Raw genomic sequence first — 26,232 nt, 5'->3', positions numbered from 1 at the left:
AGAAAAACATTTTTCACACAGAGAGTGGTGAATCTCTGGAATTCTCTGCCACAGAAGGTAGTTGAGGCCATTTCATTGGCTATATTTAAGAGGGAGTTAGATGTGGCCCTTGTGGCTAAAGGGATCAGGGGGTATGGAGAGAAGGCAGGTACAGGATACCGAGTTGGATGATCAGCCATGATCATATTGAATGGCGGTGCAGGGCCGAATGGCCTACTCCTGCACCTAATTTCTATGTTTTTATGTTGGACAAGCTTGGATTGGCTTCCGAGCGTTGGAGGCTGAAGGGAGACCTGACAGAAGTATATAACATTTTGAGAGGCATAGATTGGGTAGATGTTTAGATACCTTTCCCAGAGTGGAAATGTCAAAGACTAGAATGCCCAGCTTTAAAAAGGAGAGGGACAAAATTTAAAAGAGATCCGCAGGGCGTTTTTTCTTACACACAGTGGTGAGTGCCTGGAACACACTGCCGTGGGCAGTGATGGAGCCAGATACGAGGGTGGGATTTAAGAGGCTTTTGGATGATCACATGGATATGCAGGGAACGGAAGGGTTCTGATCACGTGAGATCCGTTTAACTTGATACCATGCTTGACAGACACTGTGGGCCAAAGAGCCTGTTACCGCGCTATACTTTTTTTGGTCTATCTCTGGATGATATCTTATTTTTAGACAGTGGCCCCTAGTTATACATTGTTTCTCAGTAGGAAGTGGCTCTTTCGCATGAATATTTTAATCGTGACCTCTTGTTCTTCATAATTCCTGGAAATGCTGTGCCAACAGGAAAATACATCTATTTCTTGCATTTCCTGTGGGAATTTCCTGTGGGTATAAATGCAGGAGTAGCAAGATGGATTCAACAGTGGCTGAATGGGAGACGCCAGAGGGTTATGGTGGATGGCTGTTTGCCGGGTTGGAGGCAGGTGACTAGTGGGGTGCCTCAGGGATCTGTGTTGGGTCCTTTGTTGTTTGTCATGTACATCAATGATCTGGATGAAGGTGGATCTTGGTATCATCTGCATACTTACTAATCCAATTTAATTGGATTATTTTTTAGTAAGTATGCAGATGATACCAAGATAGGGAGTGTTGTGGATAATGAAGAGGATTTCCAAAGTCTACAGAGTGATTTAGGCCATTTGGAAGAATGGGCTGAAAGATGGCAGATGGAGTTTAATGCTGATAAATGTGAGGTGCTACACCTTGGCAGGACAAATCAAAATGAGGACGTACATGATAAATGGTAGGGAATTGAAGAATGCAGTTGAACAGAGGGATCTGGGAATAACCGTGCATAGTTCCTTGAAGGTGGAATCTCATATAGGTAGGGTGGTAAAGAAAGCTTTTGGTATGCTAGCCTTTATAAATCAGAGCATTGAGTATAGAAGCTGGGATGTAATGTTAAAATTGTACAAGGCATTGGTTAGACCAAATCTGGAGTATGGTGTACATTTTGGTCGCCCAATTATAGGAAGGATGTCAACAAAATAGAGAGAGTACAGAGGAGATTTACTAGAATGTTGCCTGGGTTTCAACAATTAAGTTACAGAGAAAGGTTGAATAAGTTAGGTCTTTATTCTCTGGAGTGCAGAAGGTTAAGGGGGGACTTGATAGAGGTCTTTAAAATGATGAGAGGGATAGACAGAGGATGTGGACAAGCTTTTCCCTTTGAGAATAGGGAAGATTCAAACAAGAGGACATGACTTCAGAATTAAGGGACAGAAGTTTAGGGGTAACATGAGGGGGAACTTCTTTACTCAGAGAGTGGTAGCGGTGTGGAATGAGCTTCCAGTGGAAGTGATGGAGGCAGGTTCGTTGGTATCATTTAAAAATAAATTGGATAGGCATATGGATGAGAAGGGAATGGAGGGTTATGGTATGAGTGCAGGCAGGTGGGACTAAGGGAAAATAATTGTTCAGCACGGACTTGTAGGGCCGAGATGGCCTGTTTCCGTGCTGTAATTGTTATATGGTCATTAGAGATCCTATGGCTCTTTCTAAATCAGATCTGGTTTTCTTCCAACAACCAAGCCTACGTTTATTCCCACTCCACCAAATGGTCATTTATCTGCAGTTGCTGTGCATGGGGGCTGACAGTTTGTCCCTTTCACCGTACATCTCACCACCATCCCCAACACAGGAAGCCACAATCTTCCGAATTTGGATTCCAGATTTGTTCTCACCCATTCCTCTTCTTGCATCCAGGCCAAAGCCCCCTGCCTTTGCCCTGCCAGGCTGCATCCCTCTTCCTCTCTTGCCTGTTGAAACCAGTCAACAGCTAAGCCTCAAGCAACCAAGTTCCCACTTCTTTATGCTCTCACAACAGAAATCCATTACAGAGTTTAAGAAGGAACTGCAGATGCTGGAAAATCAAAGGTACACAAAAAAGCTGGAGAAACTCAGCGGGTGCAGCAGCATCTATGGTACAAAGTGTTTAAGAAGGAACTGCAGATGCTGGAAAATACAAAGTGTTTAAGAAGGAACTGCAGATGCTGGAAAATACAAAGTGTCTGAAGAAGGGTTTCGGCCCGAAACGTTGCCTATTTCCTTCGCTCCATAGATGCTGCTGCACCCGCTGAGTTTCTCCAGCTTTTTTGTGTACCTTCCATTACAAAGAAACTTGTTCAGGATATGGAAGTTGTTCAGATTGATTTACAGAATTATTATTGCATGCAAATGTTTTAATTTGTAAGTTTTTTCTTTGCGTTGCTAATAGGCTTAAATATAAATGTTTCTTCTCCGTTCTAGTACCTGGGATGCAAAGCAAGGCCCTGTGAAAGATGCATACAGCCTGGCTAACAACCCTCAGTACAAGCTGGGTGTACAGTGCCCACAAGGTGGCGCTGTTGTCTGGGTTCTATTGACCAGACACATTACTGACAAGGTAAGCTTTGATAAAACCTCAAGGCATTGGGTTATTTGTCCTTAGAATTATAGAGTGATCCAGTGTGGAAACAGACCCTTTGGCCCAACTCGCCCACACCGGCCAACAATGTCCCAGCTACCCTAGTCCCACTTGCCTGCATTTGGTCCATAACCCTCCAAACATGTCCTATCCATGTACCTGTCCAACTGTTTCTTAAACGATAGGATATTCCCAGCCTCAACTATCTCCTCTGGCAGCTTGTTCCATGCACCCACCACCCTCCGTGTGGAAAAAGGTACCCCTCGGATTCCTATTAAATCTTTTCCCCTTCACCTTGAGCCTTTGTCCTCTGGTCCTCAATCCCCCTACTCTGGGGGAGAAAAGATTCTGTGCATCTACCCGATCTATTCCTCTCATTCCTCTTAAATAAAATTATTGTTGCCACCTTAATTCAAGTGTTATTTTTGAATTCCACCCTCCCCAAATATACTTTTGTGGGGTCAATCTGACCATAAAAGCGGTATATTTCCATACATACTTCAATCTGTTTTCTTTGTAATGTGATGACTGCTGAAACAACATTTAAAAGATATTTGGGAACTATCTCCTATTTGGGGATATACAGGTGTCTCTGCAACTTTTTCCAATTCTAAATTGAGTGCAACAGAACTTCTGCAATAATGTGTGTAAATTACTTTCAACATATCCGATGCACAAGAGTGTACAAGGCGGATTTGGGCTTATTTCCTCTCATTGAGGAGGTGGAAAAGCTATTCAGGAGACAGAAAAGCCGGAAATCTCCAGGACCGGACAATGTTTCCCCCTCTGCTCTCAAGCTCTGTGCCGAACAGCTGGCACCAGTCTACACAGGCATTTTCAATTGGTCCCTGCAAACCTGCACTGTCCCTGCCTGCTTCAAAGTCTCCACTATTGTTCCCGTACCCAAAAAGCCAAGGATTACTGGTCTTAATGACTTCAGGCCTGTCGCACTGACCTCTGTAATCATGAAGACCCTTGAAAAACTTGTGCTGGCCCACCTGAAAAATATCACAAACCCCCTGCTGGACCCTCTGCAGTTTGCATACCAGGCCTGTATGCATATCAGGCCTGGTATCAGTCTAGGCCTGCACTTCATCCTCCAGCACCGAGACCGCCAGGGGACCTATGCAAGGATTTTATTTGTGGATTTTAGCTCTGCATTCAACATCATTGTGCCAGAGCTACTACACTCATCTCTCCCAGTTGACTGTGCCTGAACCCCTCTGTCAGTGGATCACCAACTTCCTGACAGACAGGAAGCAGCATGTGAGGCTGGGAAAGCACATCTCGGACCCGCAGACCCTCGGCATAGGAGCACCGCAAAGCTGCATACTCTCCCCCTCTCCTTCACTCTCTCTACACCAACGACTGCACCTCCACTGACTCCTCTGACAAGCTTCTCAAGTTTGCAGACGACACAACCCTGATTGGACCGATCCAGGATGAGGAGGAATCTGCCTACAGACAGGAAGTGACACAGCTGGTGTCCTGGTGCCATCGCAACAACCTGGAGCTCAATGCTCTTAAGACAGTGGAATTGATTGCTTTAGGAAAGCTCATCCTACCCTCCCCCCACTCACCATCAACAACACTAAAGTCACATCTGTGATGTCATTTAAGTTCCTTGGAACCATCATTTCCAGGGACCTTCAATGGGAGGCCACCATCGTCTCCACAGTCGAAAAGGTCCAACAGAGGATGTACTTCCTGCGGCAGCTGGGAAAACACAATCTGCCACAGGCAATGATGGTCCAGTTTTATACTGCCTTCATAGAGTCTGTCCTCACCTTCTCCATCATGGTTTGGCTCAGCCACCAAGCATGACATCCGGAGGCTGCAGTGCACCTTTCGATCAGCTGAGAAGGTTGTTGGCTGCAACTTTACCCCTATCGACGGACTGTACACCTCAAGGGCCAGGAAACGAGCGGGTAAGATCATCTCTGACCCCTCTCACCCTGGCCACAAACTCTTTGAAGCACTTCCCTCTGGAAGGCGACTCCGGACTGTCAAAGCCGCCACAGCCAGACATAAAAACAGCTTTTTCCACAAACAGTACCTCTGCTCAACAGCCAAAAGTCTGTAGCCTCCTTTTGCTCTGGTATTTTATTTCATTCTTCACATGTTTAAATTATAATGTTTTATTTTTAATTGTCTACTGTATATCATGTTGTTACTTGCGAGCAAAGCACCAAGGCAAATTCCTTGTATGTATACATACTTGGCTAATAAAATGTATTCAATTCAGTTACATGGATAGGAAATGTTTAGAGGGATGTGGGCCAAATGTGGGCAGGTGAGACCAGCATTGATGAGGCATATTGGTCGGCATGGGCAAGTTGGGTTTAGCGGCCTGTTTCTGTGCTGGATCACTCTCTGGTGTATCTGGTTTACGATAAGTTCACTATACTCCTGCTTTGTTTTATTCTCCTGTAGTTGTGTATAATGTAGAAGGTGTTAAGCATTTCATGAGGTTTCTGAGATGCCTGCGCACTTTCTTCCCCAGTCAATTTACATTGTGTTTCCCTGGGGAACAGGTTAGAAATATTGTGGATTGATTTGTGAATTGGTTGTTTGGGTCTGCTGCATCTCAAACAGATCTGCACAGACTCGTTTTGTGACTGAAGAAACATTGATATCAGGATCTATTTATATTGAAGGGTAATTTGGCGATGGTAAACGATTCTTTCAATTGGCCATTGATCTAACGCAACCTGATCCATGTTCATTCAGCCTAGGTTGCCAACCAGTGAACAAGATGCGATCATTCTCTCAAATCTTTGCTGATGGCTGTGATGTTGCTTTATTAGCAGGAATTAAAATGCGAAACAAAAAGTGCAAATTGATAGTAGGATTGAGCAATTCAATTTCAAAAGAGAGTCCCGTGTTCTTATATAACACATATAACCATATAACAATTACAGCACGGAAACAGGCCATCTCGGCCCTTCTAGTCCGTGCCGAACACTTACTCTCACCTAGTCCCATCTACCTGCACTCAGACCATAACCCTCCATTCCTTTCCCGTCCATATACCTATCCAATTTATTTTTAAATGATAAAATCGAACCTGCCTCCACCACTTCCACTGGAAGCTCATTCCACACAGCTACCACTCTCTGAGTAAAGAAGTTATCCCACGTGTTACCCCTAAACATTTGTCTCTAAATTCTCAAATCATGTCCCCTGTAGGGGGCGCTGCTCTGGCAGCAGCCATGTCAGCAGCTCGTCAGTTTTTCAACTTTTTTTTTTTTTAGTATGTTTTAAAGTCTGTATTTAATGTTTCTTTGTGTGTTTTATGTGGGGGGTGGTGTGGGGGGGCGAGGGGGAAACCGCTTCGGTCGCCTCCTCCATGGAGAGGCAACTTTTTCCAGGTCGCCTCCCCCGTGGCCTAACATCAAGGATCGACGTGGCCTTTCCCGGAGACACGCCTGGGGCTTCAGCGGCGGGCGCAGCGTGGACTCTCGTTGTGGAGCGGGTGAGCCCTCGCTGGAGGGGAGCGCTCCGTTTCGCTGGCCCGGGGCAGCCGGCAGCCTGAAGTCGCAGCCTGAAGCCGCGGTCTGTAGAGCTCCAGCTGGTGCGGCGTCTACAGCCCAGCATCCCTCGTGGGGGACCCGGGGGAAGAAGAAGCCATCACTGCCGGCCCGCGGCCGACTTCTACCGCGGGTCCGGCATGGACTTACCATCACCCCTGGAGGGGAGCTTCGACCGCCGGCCCTGCAGTCTACGGTGCTTCTGGCTGCGGCGGGGACTTTAAATCTCGACCGCCGGCCTGCGGCCTACAACAACTTAAAGCCGCAGTCTCCGGTGAGGAAGAGCCGATCCTGGACTGACTCTGGACTCTGGTCCTGACCACGGGGGTGAAATGGAGGAGGACTGGCCAAATTTTGTGCCTTCCACCACAGTGATGAATGCTGTGGTGGATGTTTGTGTTACAGTTTTATTGTGGTTGTGTGTTCTTTATTATTGTATCGCTGCAGACAACCCATATTTCCACCAGCCTGGCTGTGTGGCAATAAATTATATCTATCTATCTATCTATCTATCTTGTTTGAATCTTCCCTACTCTCAATGGTAAAAACGTATCCACGTCAACTCTGTCTATCCCTCTCATCATTTTAAAGACCTCTATCAAGTCCCCCCTTAACCTCCTGCGCTCCAAAGAATAAAGACCTAACTTGTTCAACCTTTCTCTGTAACTTAGTTGCTGAAACCCAGGCAACATTCTAGTAAATCTCCTCTGTACTCTCTCTATTTTGATGACATCTTTCCTATAATTTGGCGACCAAAATTGTACACCATACTCCAGAATTGGCCTCACCAATGCCTTGTACAATTTTAACATTACATCCCAACTTCTATACTCAATGCTCTGATTTATAAAGGCCAGCACACCAAAAGCTTTCTTGAAACTCTAATGTACTGTGGCGTAAGATGGTAAAAACTGCCTGTGAAATTCTACTTTCAACAGTAGTTTCCTGAGGACCTGTGTAACAGCGAGAGGAAATAAGGCCGAATCCACCCTTGCCACTCTTGTGTATCTGATAAATGTTTTGTACCAATTTATACTATTTTATGGATGTTTGGCTGAAGATCATCAAAAGAATGATGATCATCAAAAAAAACAGTCAGTTATTAGGGTTGGGAAATCAGTACTAGAAATTATCTTAGCCATACAGCATGAAAACAGGCCATTTGGCTCAATCACCTACACCAGCCCACATGTCCCACCTACACTAGTCCCACCTGCCGGTGTTTGGCCCATATCCCACTAAACCTGTCCTTTCCATGTACCTGTCTAAATGCTTCTTAAACGTTGCGATAGAACCTGCCACAACTACCTCCTCAGGCAGCTTGTTCCATACAGTCGCCACCCTGTGTGTGAAAAAGTTACCCCTCGGCTTCCTATTGAATCTTTTTGCCCCCCCCCCCCCACCTTAAACCTATGTCCTCTGGTTCTCGATTTCCCCTACTCTGAACAAGAGACTGTGCATCCACCTGATTTATTCCTCTGATGGTAATTTATTCTTCAAAGCTTGGAAAGGGAAATTAAACAAATGTGTTCAAGTTTGTAGTGATTGGGTCAAAGATGTGGGTGTTGGAAGGCAAGGTCGTGTGGACAATAATGTGTCTGTGGTGCGATGGATGAGGTGATCTACTTGTCTAGTTCTAGTAAATCTACCATGATTCCACATTGTGCTTTGCACCCTAACCCAAATGTTAAATTTGCATTCTAATTACAGGATGATTTTGCCCGCAATCGAGAATTTATTACATTGGTAGTTTACCAGACTGGAGGAAAGAAGGTTTACTACCCAAGTAAGTATGTTGCTTAGAAATTAACGGAGTCGAGTTATTGGTTTTTAAATGCCTATGTTTTGTAGGACACAATGCAATATGTTTATCAATACAGTGGTTTAACAAAAAAAGAAGGGGCCAAGTGGGACCAAAGTGCGACACAGTGGCACAGCTGGTAGATCTGCTGCACACAAGCCAGAGACCCGGATTCAATCTTGACCTTGGGTAGTATCTATGTGGAGTTTGTACGGTTTCTCTGTGTTGGCATAGGTTTTCTCTGTCAAGTCAACTTTTTTGTCACATACGCATACAAGACGTGCAGTGAAATGAAAGTGGCAATGCCTGCGGATTGTGCAAAAACAACAGAACAGAATAGAACAGAACCAGTATCTACATTTTAGAAAAAAATAAAAAAGACACAACACAACAGTAAATTAGTCCCTAGGTACACAAAATTGCTGGGGAAACTCAGCAGGTGCAGCAGCATCTATGGAGCGAAGGAAATAGGCGACGTTTCGGGCCGAAACCCTTCTTCAGACTGATAGGGGGTGGGGAAAGAAAGAAGGACAAAGGGAGGAGGAGGAGGAGCCCGAGGGCGGGCGGATGGGAGGGTGGGAGGAGACAGCTAGAGGGTGAAGGAAGGGGAGGAGACAGCACGGGCTAGCCAAATTGGGAGAATTCAATGTTGATGCCATAGGGACGCAAGGACCCCAGACGGAATATGAGGTGCTGTTCCTCCAATTTCCGCTGTTGCTCACTCTGGCAATGGAGGAGACCCAGGACAGAGAGGTCGGATTGGGAATGGGAGGGGGAGTTGAAGTGCTGAGCCACCGGGAGGTCAGGTAGGTTATTGCGGACTGAGCGGAGGTGTTCGGCGAAACGGTCGCCCAACCTACGCTTGGTCTCACCGATGTAAATCAGCTGACATCTAGAGCAGCGGATGCAGTAGATGAGGTTGGAGGAGATACAGGTGAACCTTTGTCGCACCTGGAACGACTGCTTGGGACCTTGAATGGAGTCGAGGGGGGAGGTGAAGGGACAGGTGTTGCATTTCTTGCGGTTGCAACGGAAAGTGCCCGGGGAGGGGGTGGTGCGGGAGGGAAGGGAAGAATTGACGAGGGAGTTGCGAAGGGAGCGGTCTTTGCGGAAGGCAGACATGGGGGGAGATGGGAAGATGTGGCGAGTGGTGGGGTCACGTTGGAGGTGGCGGAAATGGCGGAGGATTATGTGTTGTTATTGTGTTGTAAATTAGTCCCTGGTGAGATTAGAGTTTACAGTCCTAATGGCCTGTGGGAAGAACCTCCGTCTCATCCTCTCTGTTTTCGCTCCGGTTTCCTCCCACATCCCAAAGACGTGTGTGTTTGTAGGTTAAATGGCCTCTGCAAATTGCCCATAATGTGTCGGGAATGGATGTGGAAGGGGATAACATGGAACCAGCATGAACAGATGATTGATGGTCAGCATGGACTCGGTGAGCTGAAGGGCCTGTATCCATGCTGTAATTTTCAATCAGTCAAAGGACTGTTCCATGTATTCACAAAGAGGCAGTTGTAGCTTGGCCCACGCATGTTCCCATTGCCGCATCTTTGATTTAGAGCAAGTGAGTGGAGTTGAGGGCAAGGTGGTTTGACGTGAGAATGAGTTCAGCCAGATGGGCAAAGGGTCTTGGTAGAGGGGCATTGTACAGGTCTATGTTCATTAAAGAAGTGCCCTCTTACAGTTTATCCTACTGTGGGATGGAAGTGTGGAAGGATTGGATGTTCACAGTGAAGATATTAATCAGCTTAACAAAGAGCTCATTAGTGAAAAAACGTCTTGACAGTCCAAGGTTCAGTGAGATCCCAGTATTTTTTATTTGTTGATTTCTTGCCATACGGCACCTGAAGAGCAAAGACCAAGTTCACGTGGGATTTTAAACGATAACGAAGATATCTTTGGGCTTCTTTAACTTGAACAGTGAGTGTGGAATTAAAGGACATGACTACTAAATTTAAAAAAGCCAAGGCAAGGCAAGGCAACTTTATTTATATAGCACATTTCATACACGAGGCAGACTCAAAGTGCTTCACATAAAAACATGTCATACAATAAAATGAAATAATAAAATGAAATAAAATAGAAGAATTAAAAGAAAAGAAAAGAAAGCAAAATTAAAAATGCATTATAAAAAGTGCAAAAGTTAAAAGTGCAATGGAGTTAAGATTTAGCTGAAAGCTAAAGTAAACATAAAAGTTTTCAGTCTTGTTTTATAAGTGGTCAAAGTTGAGGCAAGTCTTAAATCTTCAGGAAGTTTATTCCAGCTATTTGTTGCATAGTAACTAAATCCTGCTTTCCCATGTTTTGTATTTACTCTGGGAATCACTAACCGATTGGTCTCAGAAGATCTTAGAAGGCTTATATAGTGGAAGCATGTCAGTGATATACTTTGGCCCTAAACCATGTAGTGATTTATAGGTGAGCAGCAGGATTTTGAAATCAATTCTCTGACATACAGGGAGCCAATGTAAGGATTTAAGAATTGGTGTAATGTGTTCAAATATTTTGGCCTTTGTTAGAACTCTAGCAACAGCGTTCTGAACAAGCTGTAGCTGCCTGACAGTTTTTTTTCAGAAGACCTGCAAGGAGACCGTTACAATAATCTAGCCTACTAGTAATAAAGGCATGTACAAGTTTTTCTAAGTCTTGAGCTGACATGAGTCCTCTTAATCTTGCTACGTTTTTGAGGTGATAGTAGGCCGATTTTGTTACTGATTTGATGTGACTGTCGAAATGTAAATCTGAATCCATAATAACCCCAAGATTTCTGGCTTTGTTTGATGTTTTCAGGGACAGAGAGTGAAGGTGTTGGGTTACTTTAAGCCTTTCTTTTTTAGCACCAAAAACAATTATCTCCGTTTTGTCCTTATTTAGTTGGAGGAAATGTTGGCACATCCAGTCTTTGACTTGCTCAATGCACTGGCACAGCAGATCTATGGGGCGATAGTCATTTGGTGATAGCGCTACATAGATTTGAGTGTCATCGGCATAGCAGTGGTGGTCAATATTATTATTTCGCATGATTTGCCCTAGTGGGAGCATGTAGATGTTGAATAAAGAGGGCCCTAAGATCGAACCTTGCGGGATCTTATTGGTTCCGATACAAAGTCGCCAATGGAAACAAAATAGTTCCTATCTTGTAGATATGACCTGAACCAACTTAAGACTGTGCCTGAAAGCCACAAGCAACGAGATCAAAAAGAGATGTATTGCACTAATATAGTTGTAAAATAGATATTCTGGTAAACCCAGTTTAATGATAAATCACCCACATGTGTACCATTTATTTTCTAATATAGAAACAGCCATGTTATATTCAGATTTTGCTGCATGATAAGAGTAGGAATGTAGTTGAGCCAACTACAGTTTTGCAGGAAAATGCAGTAAGCATTTCCCACATGGTAAGGTAACCCAAAGAGCAATGAGATTATACACAGTTAAATGGTGCTTACTGTACATTGTACTTGAGAACATAAAATGCCCCTCAATTTTGCTGAAAAACAAAAATGATACTAGGACAAATTTTGCAGAACTTGCTTGAAGATGCAAGTTTTAATTGAATATCGTAAAGGAGGAGAGAGGAATGGAAATATTTAAGGAAACTATTTCAAGAATTCAGAGCCGACTTGGCTGAAGACGTGACTGCCAGTGGAGCAGGGAAGAAATCTGACAATGATCAAGGCCAGAATTCAACAAGCATGAAATTGTTGGCGAGTAGTAGGTGAGGAAAGATTAGAATTGGAATGTGCTTGTTTAAAGGCAGATTTAAATGATACAGGTTAAAACAGGAACTTAATTCTAAGGGAAGTGCATTTCAAGCCTGTATTGGTGGCTAGAGAAGAGGATGGAGTCAGTGACAGAATGCTCAGGCCTCTGTCTACCTCAAACATTTTCTCTTGAACCAACGATGGTCAGATGTTTGTGGGATCATTTAGTTCATCGCAATTTCCTGAGTGCAGTATGAACCGTACGCTTTTGGTACTGGTCAGTTTAGTACGAGGTTGTTGCGTGCTAGCCAGACAGCGGAAAGACAACACATGATTCCAATCGAGCCATTTACAGCGTATAGGTACATGATAAGGGAATAACGTTCAGCGTTCCAAGTTTGACAATTTCAGAATTTTTGATGGTATTAAAATATAAGTGTTAAATATTCTGGGCTCACTAAGTAAACTAATACATTTACGTTCACAAAATACATTTTGTCTACCTAATAAATTAGAATTGGGGTTACCTCTTTCCCAGTGTTTTTGTCTGATGTTCCTTTATCCTTGTTTTCAGGATGAGTACCAGAGGCATGCAGGCATGCATTAGTATTGATGTAATATTAGGAGCAGAGTTTCATTAATGGATGCTTGGCACATATAGAGTGCTATTGATTGAAGATTAAATCCATAAATGCAGGGAGCTACCAGACAGTATAATTCTTAGCTCTGAAGCTAGTCTGATAAATTTATTGTAAAATATCTTGTAGATGATCCGCCTCCATACATCGATGGGATTCGAATAAACAGCCCTCATTACCTGACCAAGATTAAGCTGAATACTCCGGGGACAAACACGTTTACTTTAGTGGTGTCTCAGTACGAGAAACAGAACACCATCCATTACACACTAAGGGTACGCATATTATTGATTTGTTACTGTTTACCCTCTGTTATTAGCTTAAATGTAAACCATTGATTTCTGAGAAATTTGAGACTGTTTGATATGTTTAAACATGTTTCTGTGATCTTCACCACATAACACTTGAAAGACAACACCCTTGACACTGCACCTCTTCAGTGTTGTGGTGTCTGTATTGGCATTTAAATAGTAGCACTAGTGGCATTTAAGAGGCTTTTAGGTAATGCAGAGAATGGAGGGACATGGATCACATGCAGGGAGAGGAGATTAGTTTAACTTGACATCATTTTCGGCACGGATATTGAGAGACGAAGGGCCTGTTCCTGTGCCTATGCTCTATTTTCAGTATAACTTTCATACTCGAGTCTCAAGAATGCATCTCAAACACATGAAGCTCTTCGACGTGGGCATGTTACCAGTGAATTACATATGGCAGTACCAAGTGGTGCAGCGGTAGAGAGGCTACCTCACAGTGCCAGTGACAAGGGTTCGATCCTGAGTATGGATGCTATCTGTGCAGAGTTTGTATGTTCTCCCTGTGATCACTTGGGTTTTCTCCAGGTACTCTGGTTCCCTCTCACATTCCAAAGACATGAAGGTTTGTAGGTTATTTGGTTTCTGTACATTGCCCTTCGGGTGTCGGATGCAAAACTGGAATAACATGGAAGTAGTGTAGTGGTGATCGATGATTAGTGTGGACTCGCTGGGCCAAAAGGGCCTGTATCCACGGTGTATCTCTAAGCCCAGCTGAGGCAGTAGCAAATAAATTAATTGTGATCAGGAACGACACCCATTGGATTCACATAATTTTGCATGTATAACTTTTGAGAAAGTTATATGCATGGACAAAATGGCTACTTATAAAAGCCAAACATTGACGGAGATCTATTTTGAGTACCAGGTGACTAAACTGAATTAAATAAAATTGATGATTTCAGGAGAGAAACACATTGAGGAATAAGATGGCAATTTGGCGGGGGGAAAAAAAAACTTAGCGAAAAGGGGAGGGAGGAAAACGAAGTACTGGTGGAATTTGGCGGGTCAGGTGGTATCAGTGGAGGCAAAGGAGTCTGTCCCATTCCTGATGCCGAGTCTCGACCAGAAGCGTCGACTGCCTCTCTGCTTCCACAAATGTCACCTGACCTGCTCTTCCTCCAGCAGTTTGTTTTTTTGTTTCAGATTACAACATCTGCAGTCTGTTGTCTCCATAACAAAAAAAAGCTGAACACATTCCTAGCGAATTGTGATTTATGCTTTTTAGAATACAATGTATCTCAATTTTAACTTGCTCTTTGGCAACACGAAACCAGTTGCTCAACATGCTGGGTTTTATTTCAACGACAAAAATTATACTGTTCAGTTACAGGATTTTTATTCCTTCCTATAGGTATATTCCATGTGCAAGTTTGCGTTTTCTAAGATCCTATTCCCCTACACACACTATAAGCGGGTGAGTGCTACTGGTACGAAGCCACAATTACTTTAAAATTGCTTGCAACCCTATAGAAATCATCAGGTATGTTTAAGTATTTTCTCATTTGGCTGGAAATGGTTCATATTGACTTCCAATAAATCTGTTCTTCACTGAAGGTCTGACTATCACTCAAATAAACAGTTTAAGGTGAGTTTTCAAAATAGTAGCCCAGATGTAGGGTGTAAGTTGCAGCAGGAGTTAAAACTGGCATGTACCAAAGGTAATGCCACTGTGGTGATGGGGGATTTCAATATGCAGGTAGACTGGGAAAATCAGGTTGGTTCAGGACCCCAAGAAAGAGAATTTGTAGAGTGCCTCCGAGATGACTTCTTAGAGCAGCTTGTAATGGAGCCGACCAGAGAAAGGGCAATTCTGGATTTAGTGTTGTCCAATGAACCAGATTTGATAAGAGAACTAGAGGTAAAGGAACCGCTTGGATGTAGTGATCATAATATGATTAGTTTTAATCTGCAATTTGAGAAGGATAAGGTTAAATCGGAAGTGTCAGTGATGCAGTTGAACAAATGGGATTATGAAGGCATGAGAGGGGAGCTGGCCAAGGTAGACTGGAAAGGGATCCAAGCAGGAATGACGGTGGAACAGCAATGGCAGGAATTTCTGGGCATAATCCGGAAGACGCAGGATCATTTCATTCCAAAAAGGAAGAAAGATTCTAAGGGGCGTAGGAGGCAACCGTGGCTGACAAGAGACGTTAGGGATAGAATAAAACTAAAAGAAAAGATGTATAACACAGCAAAGAGTAGCCGAAAACCAGAGGATTGGGAAACTTTCATAGGACAACAGAAGGAAACAAAATGGGCAATACGGTCTGAAAAGATGAAGTACGAGGGGAAGCTGGCCAGGAATATAAAGAAGGACAGTAAAAGTGTCCCTTAGATGTGTTAAGGGAAAAAGAATAGCAAAGTCAAATGTGGCTCCATTGAAGGCAGACACGGGTGAAATTATTATGGGGAACAAGGAAATGGCAGAAGAGTTGAACAGGTACTTCGGATCTGTCTTCACTAAGGAGGACACAAACAATCTCCCAGATGTACTGGAGGACAGAGGCTCTAAGGGGGTAGAGGAACTGAAAGAAATTTTCATTAGGCGAGAAATAGTATTGGGTAGGCTAATGGGACTGAAGGATAACAAATCCTCTGGGCCTGATGGTCTGCATCCCAGGGTCCTCAGGGAGGTGGCTCTAGAAATAGTGGACGCATTGGTGATCATTTTCCAATGTTCAATAGATTCAGGTTCAGTCCCTGTGGATTGGAGGATAGCTAATGTTATCCCACTTTTCAAGAAAGGAGCGAGAGAGAAAACTGAATTACAGACCAGTTAGCCTGAATTCGGTGGTGGGAAAGATGCTGGAGTCAATTATTAAAGAGATAATAATGGGGCATTTGGATAGCAGTAAAAGGATTAGTCCAAGTCAGCATGGATTTATGAAAGGAAGATCATGCTTGACTAATCTTCTGGAATTTTTTGAGGATGTGACAAGTAAAATGGATGAAGGGGTGCCAGTGGATGTAGTGTATCTAGACTTTCAGAAAGCCTTTGAAAAGGTCCCGCACGGGAGACTGGTGACTAAAATTAGAGCACATGGTATTGGGGGTAGGGTGTTGACATGAATAGAAAATTGGTTGGCTGACCGGAAGCAAAGAGTAGGAGTGAACGGGTCCTTTTCAGAATGGCAGGCAGTGGCGAGTGGAGTGCCGCAAGGATCGGTGTTGGGGCCGCAACTATTTACCATATATATTAAGAGTTCAAGAGTTTTATTGTCATGTGTCCCTGATTGGACAATGAAATTCTTGCTTTGCTTTAGCACACCAGAACATAGTAGGCATGAATACTGAACAGATCAGTGTGTCCATATACCATTGCATAAATATATACACACATGAATAATTAAACTGATAAAGTGCAAATAAGCAGATTATTGGCTATTAATGTTCAGAGTTTTGTTCGAGCCGAGTTTAATAGCCTGATTGCTGTGGGGAAGAACCTGTCTGATTTGGAAGAGGGAATTAGGATTAACACTAGTAAATTTGCAGAAGACACAAAGCTGGGTGGCAGTGTGAACTGTGAAGAGGATGTTAGGAGGTTGCAAGGTGACCTGGACAGGTTGAGTGAGTGGGCAGATGCAGTATAATATAGATAAATGTGAGGTTATCCACTTTGGCGGCAAAAACAAGGGGGCAGATTATTATCTCTATGGGGTTGGGTTAGGTAAAGGGGAGGTACAGCGAGACCTGGGTGTATTCACTGGAATTTAGAATTTGGGACTGAGATGAGGAAAAACTTTTTAACCCAGAGAGTTGTGAATCTGTGGAATTCCCTGCCACAGAAGGCAAAGGTTGCCAATTCACTAGATGAGAGTTAGATTTAGCTCTTAGGACTAATGGGAATCAAGGGATATGTGGAAAAAAGCCGGAATGGGGTACAGATTTTGGATGATCAGCCATGATCATATTAAATGGCCGAAGGGCCGAATGGCTTATTCCTGCACCTATTTTCTATGTTTCTACGATTAAGTGCAAGAAGAATGTAGAATCATTTTTACATTGAGTTTGCTGGGAGGACAAAACTAGGATATAGAATTCACTTCCAACGTGAGTGGCTGAGGGTGAGCTTATACCAGCGTTCATGATTAGATGGTTTAAACACATGTCTGAAAAATACATTTAAATATAGGGGGCAGGTTGGGTAAATGGAATCATGATTATTTGTTAATAGAGTTGTCACATCATCTGATTTGAAGTCATTGACTCTTGCTCTTTCCACACATACTGCCTGACCTGCTGTGTGCAACTGGCATTTTCTGATTTTGTTTTGGATTTCTAGCATCTGCAATTTTGTTTTTACTTCTGTCAATTTGCTGTGGTTGGGCGAACAACCCATTCCCTTTTGTAGCTTCAATGTCTTCAATATTAAAGCAAATTTGTGAGAAAGCCCGTGCCAATTTGGGCTTGTGGTAAAATCTGTTCATTCAAAATTTTCTCTGCTCTTCGGATAAATAATTGCCAAAGATGTTTTTTCTCTAATGAGTCCTGGCGTTTAAAAAATGATCTTGATATGGCAGAGCAACTGAGATGAAAGCCTTTAATTGAAATGATTATCATTATCTGTCAATTAATATAAAATCTGATATTAGCAGAATTGTGGTAACCAAATAACTTAAGGATAACATCGATAGATACAGTCAAAGATCTTTATAAACGATAGAACAAGCTTGACCAAATAAATGCCACGTTCCTGATATATGCCTGTCATTGTAACAAATATTATGGTGTCTTGTCTTAATTCTGTGACCCGAAATACATTATTGTTTTTTTTTTACTGTGTGTTTGTGATTTATGGTAGGTTAATGGTCAGTGGAAAGGTCAGTCTGCAGGAGGATGTGGAAACTACAGGGACAGCTACAAAATGAATCCAATTTACCAGATCACGGCAGAAAAAACTGGGCCTTTGCTGATTGAACTACGGGGTCCCAGGTCAGTAAAGAAGAAAAATAACCTTCAGCTCATGATTAACTGTGTTTGGTTTCTTTGTTTGTTTTTCATGACAGAAGGCGGCACTCCCTTGAGTTACAAGATTAGTACACTCTGGTTTTATTTTCAAGGTTGAAAATTACATCAGATAACGTGCTGGCTATTGCCAGTGATTCCGAATGGAATCGTCAACCACTTGCTATGTAACAGCATTAAGACCCAGCCATCTGTAACGACAAAGTCCGACAGCAGATCACAATCCTACTGAGATTCTCCAGCATTCTGCTTGGAAAGTCTCCTGGCTTTAATGGGGGTTGCATGACTGAAGTAGCAGCAAAGACGATAAATTACATTTATGTCTCATTGGCTATGATTGATTATTTATAGAACCAAACGATGTGGAAAATGGCCCTTTGGTACAACTAGCTCACCACGGCCAACATGTCCCATTTACACTAGTCTCACCTGCTTGTATTTGGCCCATATCACTCTAAACCTGCCCTATCCATGTACCTGTCTAATGATAAAGGCTATTTAATGTTATTGATTATTTGTAAAATATAATCTGATAACAATTTTAAAGCATTTACTTCAAAGTGAAAGCCTCTGACAAAGACATTTTAAACTTCTGAGTAATTTTAAAGACATTGAGTTTAGTTCTCTGCTCCTGTTCTCCTAAAGAATTACATTTTTCAGTCTTTGATAGTTTCAAACATAATATAAAATAACTTTCCTCGGCATCAAATAAATGATCTATTTCAGTGGGAATATCCTCTGAGGAGAAAGCAAGTTCTCATCACACAATGTTTCCTGCTTATACTTTAATATTTTACTACTAGGAAATGTGAAAAGCTGCAAATTGCGTAGGAGTCTGCTTTCCAAAGAGGACATCGAAACAGCTTTTATTTTTGAGGATTAGGCATTGATATATAAATAAGGAAAGCGGGAGAGCATATCCTGTCAGGCTCAAGTTTCCTAAAGATAGGCACAAAGCTGGGGTAACTCAGCGGGTCGGACAGCAAAAGGAATAGGTGACGTTTTGGGTCGAGGCTCTACAGCAGACCGAGAGTCAGGGGAAAGGTGAAAAGAGAGATATAGATGGTGATGTAGAGAGATATAGAACAAATTAATGAAAGATATGCCAAAAAGTTCCCAAACCTGTTTCCTAACAAAAAGGTTCTGATCCAAAATGTCGCCTATCCATATCCCCGAGAGATGCTGACTGTCCCCGAGTTCCTCCAGCACTTTATGTTTTGGACAAGATTTCAGCATCTGCAGTTCCTTGTCTCCTCTCTACTGGTTGCCTTTTCCAACATTTTTTGCCCACAGCTCTGCTTTTACATGACCTTGTCCTGACAGAGTAGTAGAGTAGTACAAGTAGGTTGGGGAACTTATTAGACAATAGACAATAGGTGCAGGAGTAGGCCATTCGACCCTTCGAGCCAGCACCGCCATTCAATGTGATCACGGCTGATCATCCCAATCAGTACCCCGTTCCTGCCTTCTCCCCATATCCCCTGACTCCGCTATTTTTAAGAGCCCTATCTAGCTATCTCTTGAAAGCATCCAGAGAACCTGCCTCCACCGCCCTCTGAGGCAGAGAATTCCACAGACTCACAACTCTGTGTGAAACCATCAGACTATCTTTAATCCAACTTTACAAGGCTTTATTTTGCACTCAACATTATTCCATTTAGTATATATCTGTACACTTGATGGTTCGATTGTAATTATGTACTGTATTTCCGCTGACTGGTTAGCACACGACAAACTTATCACTGACACACTAAACCAACTTTTAGGCCAATTGATAGGGGCACGAAATGCCAGAATGTAAAAAAATGCAGAGATCTTGGAGAACTGTAGGGCCAGAATAGTTTAAACTTAGGAAAGTGATTGATAATGGAAGGATTTGTACACAAATGATGAGAATTTTTAAACCAAACCAGTGATAGATTGAGACCCCATGTAGTTCAACAAGCACAAATGATAATGGGATAAATGGGACAATTCATGTTAATATGACGTGATCTGAAAGAGGGAACAAACTAAAATTGCAATTATACATTGTATTTTTCTCTCTATTCATTTTAACTTTCCTTTTTTATAGGCAGTACAGTGTTGGTTTTGAAATGGTGATCGTTTCAACAACAGGAGACAATGAGTTCCAAAAAAAGATCAGTGGAGATTATAGGTATGAACGTGTGTTTTTATTTTAATACAATGATTGTAGTCATTTCTATGGTAACTTTAAGCATGTTTATAACTTTCAGTTCCTGAAGAATATTTGAGGTTAAAAAATGAATTGATTATTCTTGTGGAGGTTGCATCACAAGTTGCACAAGCCTCCATATTGTTCCAGCCCTTCCCATACTGGTTGCAGCCATTAGCTTCACTTACTCAAAGGAATTAATTATTCTGGTCAGTCTTAGCTGGCCTTGCCTGATCCCCTCGTAAATGACTCATCTGCTCTTCTGGTATTAGCTATTCCCTGGCATTAACAGTAGCCAGTGGACTCGACCCCAAACTCCGCCATATCAATTCATCCTGCTTCATATCACCCATTACTCCACTAAAGAGAGAAGTGCATGTTATGTGAGGATTAGTACAGAAATGTTGCAGTTATCCTTGTGCAGTCCAGCAGCCTTTTCCAATGTGTTACATCGGTCATTTAGAGCAAATAATGTTGAGGGAATAGGAAAAAGAATCCAAGACTCCAAGAGTGCTGGAGTAACTCAATGGGTCAGGCAGCATCCCTGGCGAACATGGAGAGGTGATATTCTGGGTCGGGACCTTTCTTCAGATTGATTGTAGGGAGAATAAAAGCGGGAAGAGAGGAGGTACAGGATAAAGTGTGGCAGATAAGAGGTGAACACGGGCAAGGGGAAGGGTGGGGGTTGATAGGCAGATGGTTGGACAAAGGCCACATGTGAATAAACAGGATGTGAGATAAACATAGAAAATAGGTGTATGAGTAGACCATTCGGCCCTTCGAGCCAGCACCACCATACAATATGATCATGGCTGATCAACCAAAATCAGTACCCCGTTCCTGCCTTCTCCCCATATCCCTTAATTCTGTTAGCCCTAAGAGCTATATCGAGAGCTATATATGGATTGAAGAGTTGCAAATTGTGAAGCCAGAGGAAGGCTTTGACAGACTGAGTACATGTATTTGGCAAAAAAATCCAGCATACTTTATAATGCCAAGGATTGCATTATCCTGAATGTGACAACATCTGGAACTGTTTGGGTTTTGCTCATTGAAAAGTCTTGAAGAAATTTTGTATTAAGGAGATGCAATAATGGGGACGATTCATGTACTCTTCTGGTGCTAGCTTTGACTCACTTTTTGCACCTACCTTAGAATCGCCACACTGAGTTTAAGGCACGGCCAGGTTCATAAGTACGCAAGCTGCTACATCGAATACAGTGCTGTGGCCGTGCTGCACTGCCCACATGTGATGTCTTTTCAATAAGGCATTAAACCAACGCATATTAGATTTCTCAGGAATGCAAGTCATCCAAATGACACAGTGTGAAAGAGGGTGGCTAATACCTATCCCATAACCAACATCAATGAAGCAGATTATCTAAAGACTTTTACATTGCTACTTTTACAGATTTTTTCTGTTGTAAATTGGCTACTGTCTTTTCCAAACTACAACTTTGGCTGTAAAGCTCATTGGTGCTGAGACAGAGCATAGATTCATGTTTGTATTGGTTATCAGTTTGTACAGTCCATGTGCAACCTGGGAGAGTTAACATGTGCATTTCTTCTGTTGCAGATGTGGGTTTTGCTATTCAGAAATCGAGCGTGTTCCTGGCGGAGTTTACAACATCATCCCGACCACCTTCCTCCCCGGTCAGGAAGGTCCTTTCTTCTTGGACTTTCACAGTACTGTCCCACTCAAGGTTACTCACTTACAGTGAGTCCAGAGCCCCTTTGATTACTCTCAAGGAATTGTCGAATTGGGTACATGCCTTAGATTTGTTTCTTAAAGGGGACTCGTTTTCTAGAAGCAACAATTGGAATTTATTAATTTTGCAGAAACTTTCAGAGACACTGCACAATATTTCACTTCTTAAAGTCAAGCAAAATTAGTGTGGTGGCAAGAAGGTTAACACTTCTGGTTGGATTTCTTCTATGCAGTTTAAATGAAGGAGATGTGTAAATGTATTATATATATCTTTAAAACAAAAATCATTTGATGTACATATTTCTGCTGTGAAGTATAACTGGGATTCTACTGCTGTTTAATTTATGGCTGGTATTGCATTTGATTAGCTGGGGATAGGATGGTTTTATTCTACAAAATATTCGGTTTCAAATTGGGCTGGTTCTTCACTGGTGACATGAATAAATTGCTTGAGAGCCTTTAAACTATGTGAAAAACAGCCATCAATGTTTACTAAAAATTACTTTGCATCCAAGGGAACTGTGCAATGTATTACAAACCAAAGATCAGTTTATATTTGTAATATGTCAATTCTTGGCATTTTAAAAAGGGTGAATATTGACTGGTCGGGCAATTGTTTATTTGTATTTCTATTATAGATTTATATATTTTTATCCACTTAGTTCTGTTGCCAGCTGAATAAGTACTGAAAAGTTAAGTATGTTTCCAGATGTTGGATTGAGAAAGCAGAATGTTAAGATTATTTTTTCTTTCAAGGCAGGAAACTTACAAATCTGCACAACAGCTTGGATTATGTAGAATAAAATCAATATTTTATCATGAATGTTCCGTTGTGTGAAACTTGTTTGTGCCTACTTCGGATTGGTCTGCAGTTAGGGTTGTTGGCTATTGTGGCATAAACATATTGTGTGTTACCACATTGTCAAACATCAACCCATACTCCTCACAGTAACCAACCTGAGTGCTGTTACCCAGCAGAGTTACAATCTGTCCCATCCAGAAAGGCATGTGTAGGAAGGAACTGCAGATGCTGGTATACACTGAAGATACACACAAAGTGCTGGAGTAACCCAGCGGGCCAGGCAGCATCGATGGATAGGAATGGGTGACGTTTCGAGTCCAGACCCTTCTTCAGACTGAGTCGGGAAGAGGGAAAATGAGAGGTATGGAAGGGTGTGGTGTGAAAACGAGAGATCAAAGGATGAAATCAGTGAAAATGTAGAATGTATCGTTAGCTAGGGGAAGGTGACAGCGAGGCATACAATGTAAAATGTAATCAGGAGGATAGTCAAACTAATTAGAGAGGGGGAGGGATGGAGAGAGGGAAAGCAAGGATTACTTGGTCAGAGAAGTCAATATTCTGCTGGATTATAAGATGCCCAAGCAAAATATGAACTGCTATTTCTCCAAATTGCATTGGGCCTCACTCTGATAGTGGAGGAGGTCCAGGACAGAAATGTCTGTATGGGAGGGGGAATTATGTGTTCAGCAAAATGATCGTCAAGCCTGCGATTGGTCTCGCAGATATATAGGAGTCCACACTTGGAACAGCGGACACAGTAGACGAGGTTGGAGGAGGTGCAAGTGAACCTCTGCCTCACCTGAAAAGACTGTCAGGGTCCTTGGACAGAGTCGAGGGGGAAGGTATAGGGACAGGTATTGCACCTCCTACGTTAGCGGGGGAAAGTAGCTGGGGAGGGGATTTTGTTTTTTGTCACATGTACCAAGGTACAGTGAAAAGCTTTTGTTGGGAAGGGATCTGCGGGAGGAACTGTCTCTGAAGAAAGGCATCCCGACTCCACAGTCCTGATTTTGGACCACAAAGGAGAACTAGATTTATGTAGCATTTTTCATGCCTATGAATTGTCCATGAATTCTTACTGTCAACTGAACTGTAACAGACAATTCAGTCTGAAGAAGGGTCTCGACCTGAAACGTCACCTATTCCTTCGCTCCATAGATGCTGCCTCACCCGCTGAGTTTCTCCAGCATTTTTGTCTACCTTCAATTTTTCCAGCATCTGCAGTTCTTTCTTAAACAAATGTAACAGACAATTTACTCGTTGCAAAATTCCACAAAGTAAATGGATAGATGATCAGTTGCAGTGGTTAAAGAAAAAACAAAAGCAGGGAAAACACCCCAGCCCTTTGATTATAAGACAGTCAGCCTTGGACATCCACCCAAGAGGGCAACCAATGACAAGTTTTAATGTTCTTTAAAATAGATGTACCAAAAACTGCAGCATTCCCTCAATAATGCAAAAGATCACGGGTCTAGATGATGTTCTGCCAGCATCAGATAAGGACTCAGGTCCAAACTCTTGACCTGGGTGAACATACACTCCATGAGCCAACTATTTTTAAAACCATAGATCCATGAAATGGTCCTTCCTCCTGAACCCTGGATTTTTTCTTTAAATACTTACTCCAGCGTACTATTGCACATTCGGATATAGAAATGTTTATCTTGTGCTTCCACTATTAAGAATAAGATTGCACAATTTAAAAACAAATCGGCCAAATAAATCACAAAATGTAACTTGTTAAATGCAAACCTTTTTTCAATCTGAAGCGGCAGGACTTGAGTTCTGCTAAAAATGGAACAAGGTAATTGTTTAGGAAAGAACTGCAGATGCTGGTTTAAATCGAAGGTGAACACAAAATTGTGGAGTAACTCAGCAGGACAGGCAGCATCTCTGAAGAGAAGGAATGGGCGATATTCCGGGTTGAGACCCTTCTTCAGACTGTCCCGATGAGTTACTCCTGCATTTTGTGTCGGTAGATTTGTTCTCCCTTTTTTTTTTTATAACAAACCTCGCCTAGCAACCAGAAGATCTAGTAGGCCTTGGTGGACCTAGTGGAAGTGTTCATCAAAACAGTCACCTCGTCTACGCTTGATCTCGCCAATGTGGGCTCCTGTACATTGGGAACACCGGATGGAGTAGATGAAGTTAAAGAATGTTTGTGTGGATCTCTCGCACCTGGAAGGACTTTCAGGGTTCCTGGTTGGAGGTGAGGGAGGAGATACAAGGGCAGGGGTTGCATCTCCTGCAGTTGCTGAGGAAATGACCTGGAGAGGCAGTGGTTTGGGTGGGAAGGGATGAGTGAACCAAGGTGTTAAGGAGTGAGTGGTCTCTGCGGGAGGCAGATGGAGATGGGATGATGTGAGATCATGTTGGATGTGACGGAGATGTCGAGGATGATGTGTTTGATGCGGAGGCGAAAGGTGAGGACCAGGGGAACTCTGGCCTTGTGTCGTGGGGGAGGGAGAGCAGAATTACAGGACACAGGAGATATTTGTGAAGGACTCACCCATGACAAAGGGTGGAACCCATGTCCCCTAAAGAATGAGGACAACTTTGATGTCCTAATACGGAAAACCGCATTGACAACAGATGCGGCAGGGACGGAAGAATTGAGAGTAGGGGATAGAATCTTTGCAAGAAGCAGAGTGGGAAGAAGTGTAGTCCAGATATCTGGAAATCGGTAGGTTTGTAAGAGACATCAGTCGATAGTCCCTTCTGTAATGGGGACAAAGAAATCAAGAAAGGGTAGAGGTATCAGATAGATTGTCAGAATGTCTTCATACTAACTTGTCTTTGCCTCTGAAGAGCATAATCCTTGTCCAAATCCATACAGGTACATGATAGATTAACACAAATGCAGAGATGAGTTGTATGTATATATATATATTCAAAACAATGAGACATTAAATGACAGAACCTATATTAAAAGTTGAAGGGTTATTATACATGACTTAATTTTACAATACTGAAATGTATAAAAAACTAATACTCAAAATAGTATTTAATGATTATTGATCTACCATGTTATGTTTTAAACATAAATATAAAGCATGCAAGCTTTCCCATTGGCAAGTGAAAAGCAAAAGCTTCTTGTCAAACCAGAGTTTTTTTTCCCTTGATATAAGACTCAGGAGCTGTTTATTTAACGAAACACAAAGTGCTGGAGGAAGTCAGCAGGTCAGGCAGCATCTGTGGAGGAAAATGGTCAGATGTTTCAGGTGCACACCCTTTTTCAGACTATCCATGTGAGCTGTGATTTAGATTGAAAAGACTAGGCTTGTCTTCACTGGAGTTTAGAAGGATGGGGGGGGGGGGGGGGGAGGATCTTATGGAACCATATAAAATTATAAAAGGACTGGACAAGCTAGAGGCAGGAGAAATGTTCCCAATGTTGTGTGAGTCCAGAACCAGGGGCCACAGTCTTAGAATAAAGGGGAGGTCATTTAAGACTGAGGTGAGAAAAAACTTTTTCACCCAGAGAGTTGTGAATTTGTGGAATTCCCTGCCACAAAGGGCAGTGGAGGCCAAGTCACTGGATGGATTTAAGAGAGAGTTAGATAGAGCTCTAGGGGTCAGTGGAGTCAAGGGATATGGGGAGAAGGCAGGCACGGGATATTGATAGGGAACGATCAGCCATAATCACAATGAATGGCGGTGCTGGCTCGAAGGGCCGAATG

General features: G+C 42.7%; 1 protein-coding gene across 2 annotated transcripts in view; it reads left to right on the top strand.

The window, feature by feature from the left end:
* The window catches only part of capn7 (calpain 7), a 64,228-nt gene extending 41,655 nt beyond the window's left edge, over positions 1-22,573 (top strand). The window contains exons 15-21 of one of the 2 annotated variants that reach the window (XM_033016884.1): positions 2,752-2,887; positions 8,149-8,224; positions 12,714-12,859; positions 14,253-14,315; positions 17,703-17,833; positions 19,941-20,024; positions 21,619-22,573. In XM_033016884.1, the coding sequence (XP_032872775.1) occupies positions 2,752-2,887; positions 8,149-8,224; positions 12,714-12,859; positions 14,253-14,315; positions 17,703-17,833; positions 19,941-20,024; positions 21,619-21,763 (781 nt within the window). In that variant the 3' untranslated portion in view covers positions 21,764-22,573. Of the gene's footprint in view, positions 1-2,751; positions 2,888-8,148; positions 8,225-12,713; positions 12,860-14,252; positions 14,382-17,702; positions 17,834-19,940; positions 20,025-21,618 lie in introns of those variants that run through there. The other variant, XM_033016889.1, reaches the window with a different exon arrangement.
* Positions 22,574-26,232: the final 3,659 nt, after the last annotated feature.

The sequence above is a fragment of the Amblyraja radiata genome, chromosome 2, assembly GCF_010909765.2.
Source record: "Amblyraja radiata isolate CabotCenter1 chromosome 2, sAmbRad1.1.pri, whole genome shotgun sequence".
NCBI lineage: Eukaryota > Metazoa > Chordata > Chondrichthyes > Rajiformes > Rajidae > Amblyraja > Amblyraja radiata.
The sequence above is the reverse complement of the archived record's forward strand: the minus strand, read 5'-3'. Positions and strand labels throughout refer to the sequence as shown.